The sequence below is a fragment of the Myotis davidii genome, unplaced genomic scaffold, assembly GCF_000327345.1.
Source record: "Myotis davidii unplaced genomic scaffold, ASM32734v1 scaffold223, whole genome shotgun sequence".
Lineage (NCBI taxonomy): Eukaryota > Metazoa > Chordata > Mammalia > Chiroptera > Vespertilionidae > Myotis > Myotis davidii.
Window position 1 is genome coordinate 201,803 of NW_006294609.1, and position 1,540 is coordinate 203,342.

Genomic DNA, 1,540 nt, shown 5'->3' on the forward strand with positions numbered 1-1,540 from the left:
GAAAAGACAGAACCAGGACCTTCGGGAGCAGCTGGGGGCCCTCCTGGGACCGGGGCAGCAGTTCTTGCCGCTGTGCCCGGAGCACTCGAGTTGCACAGCCCTGACCTGGGTAAGTACATGGCGGCAGCCAGGTTCCAGCAGGATTTCGGCTACTGTCAGGTCGGACCCTGCGACGCCACGCACCACACCCTCCACTCCTGATCCCAAGTAGTCCATGACCACAGCGGCTGCCCACAACCTTGAGGCTGACCCAGGGCTCTTCCGCAGCCCCGTGAGCAGGCTGGCACCAGGCCCCTGGAGGACAGGGCACCTTTGCAGGTGCTTCGACGGGAGCTGTGCCGGGGCGAGGAGTCCTTCGTGCAGCAGTCCCAGGTGGGCACCTGGAACGGGCTCTGGGGGCGGGGGGGCGGGGAGGAGTCCCAGGTGGGTGGAGGAGGTAGAAGCTGACCACCGGTGCCCCCCCCCCATGCCCGTCCTGTGCTCCTCTCCCAGAATGAGCTGCAGCAGATCCGACTGTCCTTTGAGAGGAAGAAGATGGCCATTACCGAGGTGTCCACCTGGCCAGGGTGGGGGGAGTGCTGGGGGACCCACGTGGTAGGGCACATCCTTGGGGCCTGACCTAGCCTTCCCCGCACCAGGTGTGGGATGGTGTGGCCGAGGTACACATGGCCCTGAACAACCAGGCCACCGGGCTCCAGGTAGGTCCCCGAAGAGCAATACCTAGAGGGTGGGGGAGGCAGGGCGATAGGTCAGGGTGCAGGACTCTTGAGCCCCTCTGTCCCCTAGAACCTCAAGAAGGATATCCGGGGCGTGCTAGACCAGATGGAAGACATTCAGCTGGAGATTCTGGGGTGATGTGTGTGGTCGGGGGCTGGGGGGCAAGGGAAGGGTGGCTCACTAAGCTGGGATGGTGCAGGTGTCCTGTTCAGGATGGGGTGAACCAACCCCTAACCCCTCCCCAGTTCCGTGGCACCAGACCAGGGGTGGTGCCAGGCTGGTGTAGGGAGTGCCCATGGCCCTGACTGTACGCCTCCCCCAGGGATCGCGCCCAGTGCCGCACCCAGGCAAGGAAGGACCTGTGCTTATCAGTAAGCCCCCGGCCCGCTCCCGATTTCCCCCCCTGACGGCCCTAACTGGGGAGGGGAGAGGTGGGCTGCCGCGGAAGAGGCCCCAGGGTGGGAGCCTCACCAGGAACCACGTGGTCAGATTCACCGGGGAGACAAGGTTGCAGGTGCCCGTCCTGGGCCTGGGGAGGAGAAACACACAGCACCCAGATCCCACAGGGAAGGGCGGGCTCTGACTGGCTGCTCCCCCCACAGAAGACGCTGCCACATCTGGGATGCTCCGAGGGCTTCAAGGGCCAGCTCTGGTAGGTGGTGCATGAGTGTGTGGGCAGAGTCCAGTCCCCCGGGGCTGCCCGATGGGTGCCCCTGCCCCCTGACCACCGCCGCCCGCAGGCTGCTGGCCCTGAGGCTGCTGCTGGGCGCCCTGCTGGCCTGCACCGCCGCCTACGTGTACGTGGTGGACCCCACACCCTTCG

General features: G+C 66.0%; 1 protein-coding gene across 1 annotated transcript; it reads left to right on the plus strand.

The window, feature by feature from the left end:
- Positions 1-534: 534 nt before the first annotated feature.
- Positions 535-1,530, plus strand: CCDC188 (coiled-coil domain containing 188; the record flags this gene model as incomplete). Its single annotated transcript, XM_015567282.1, has 6 exons — positions 535-549; positions 639-698; positions 787-851; positions 1,040-1,088; positions 1,320-1,369; positions 1,458-1,530. Coding segments are annotated over exons 1-6 (312 nt in total), but the record flags the coding sequence as incomplete, so codon positions are not given.
- Positions 1,531-1,540: the final 10 nt, after the last annotated feature.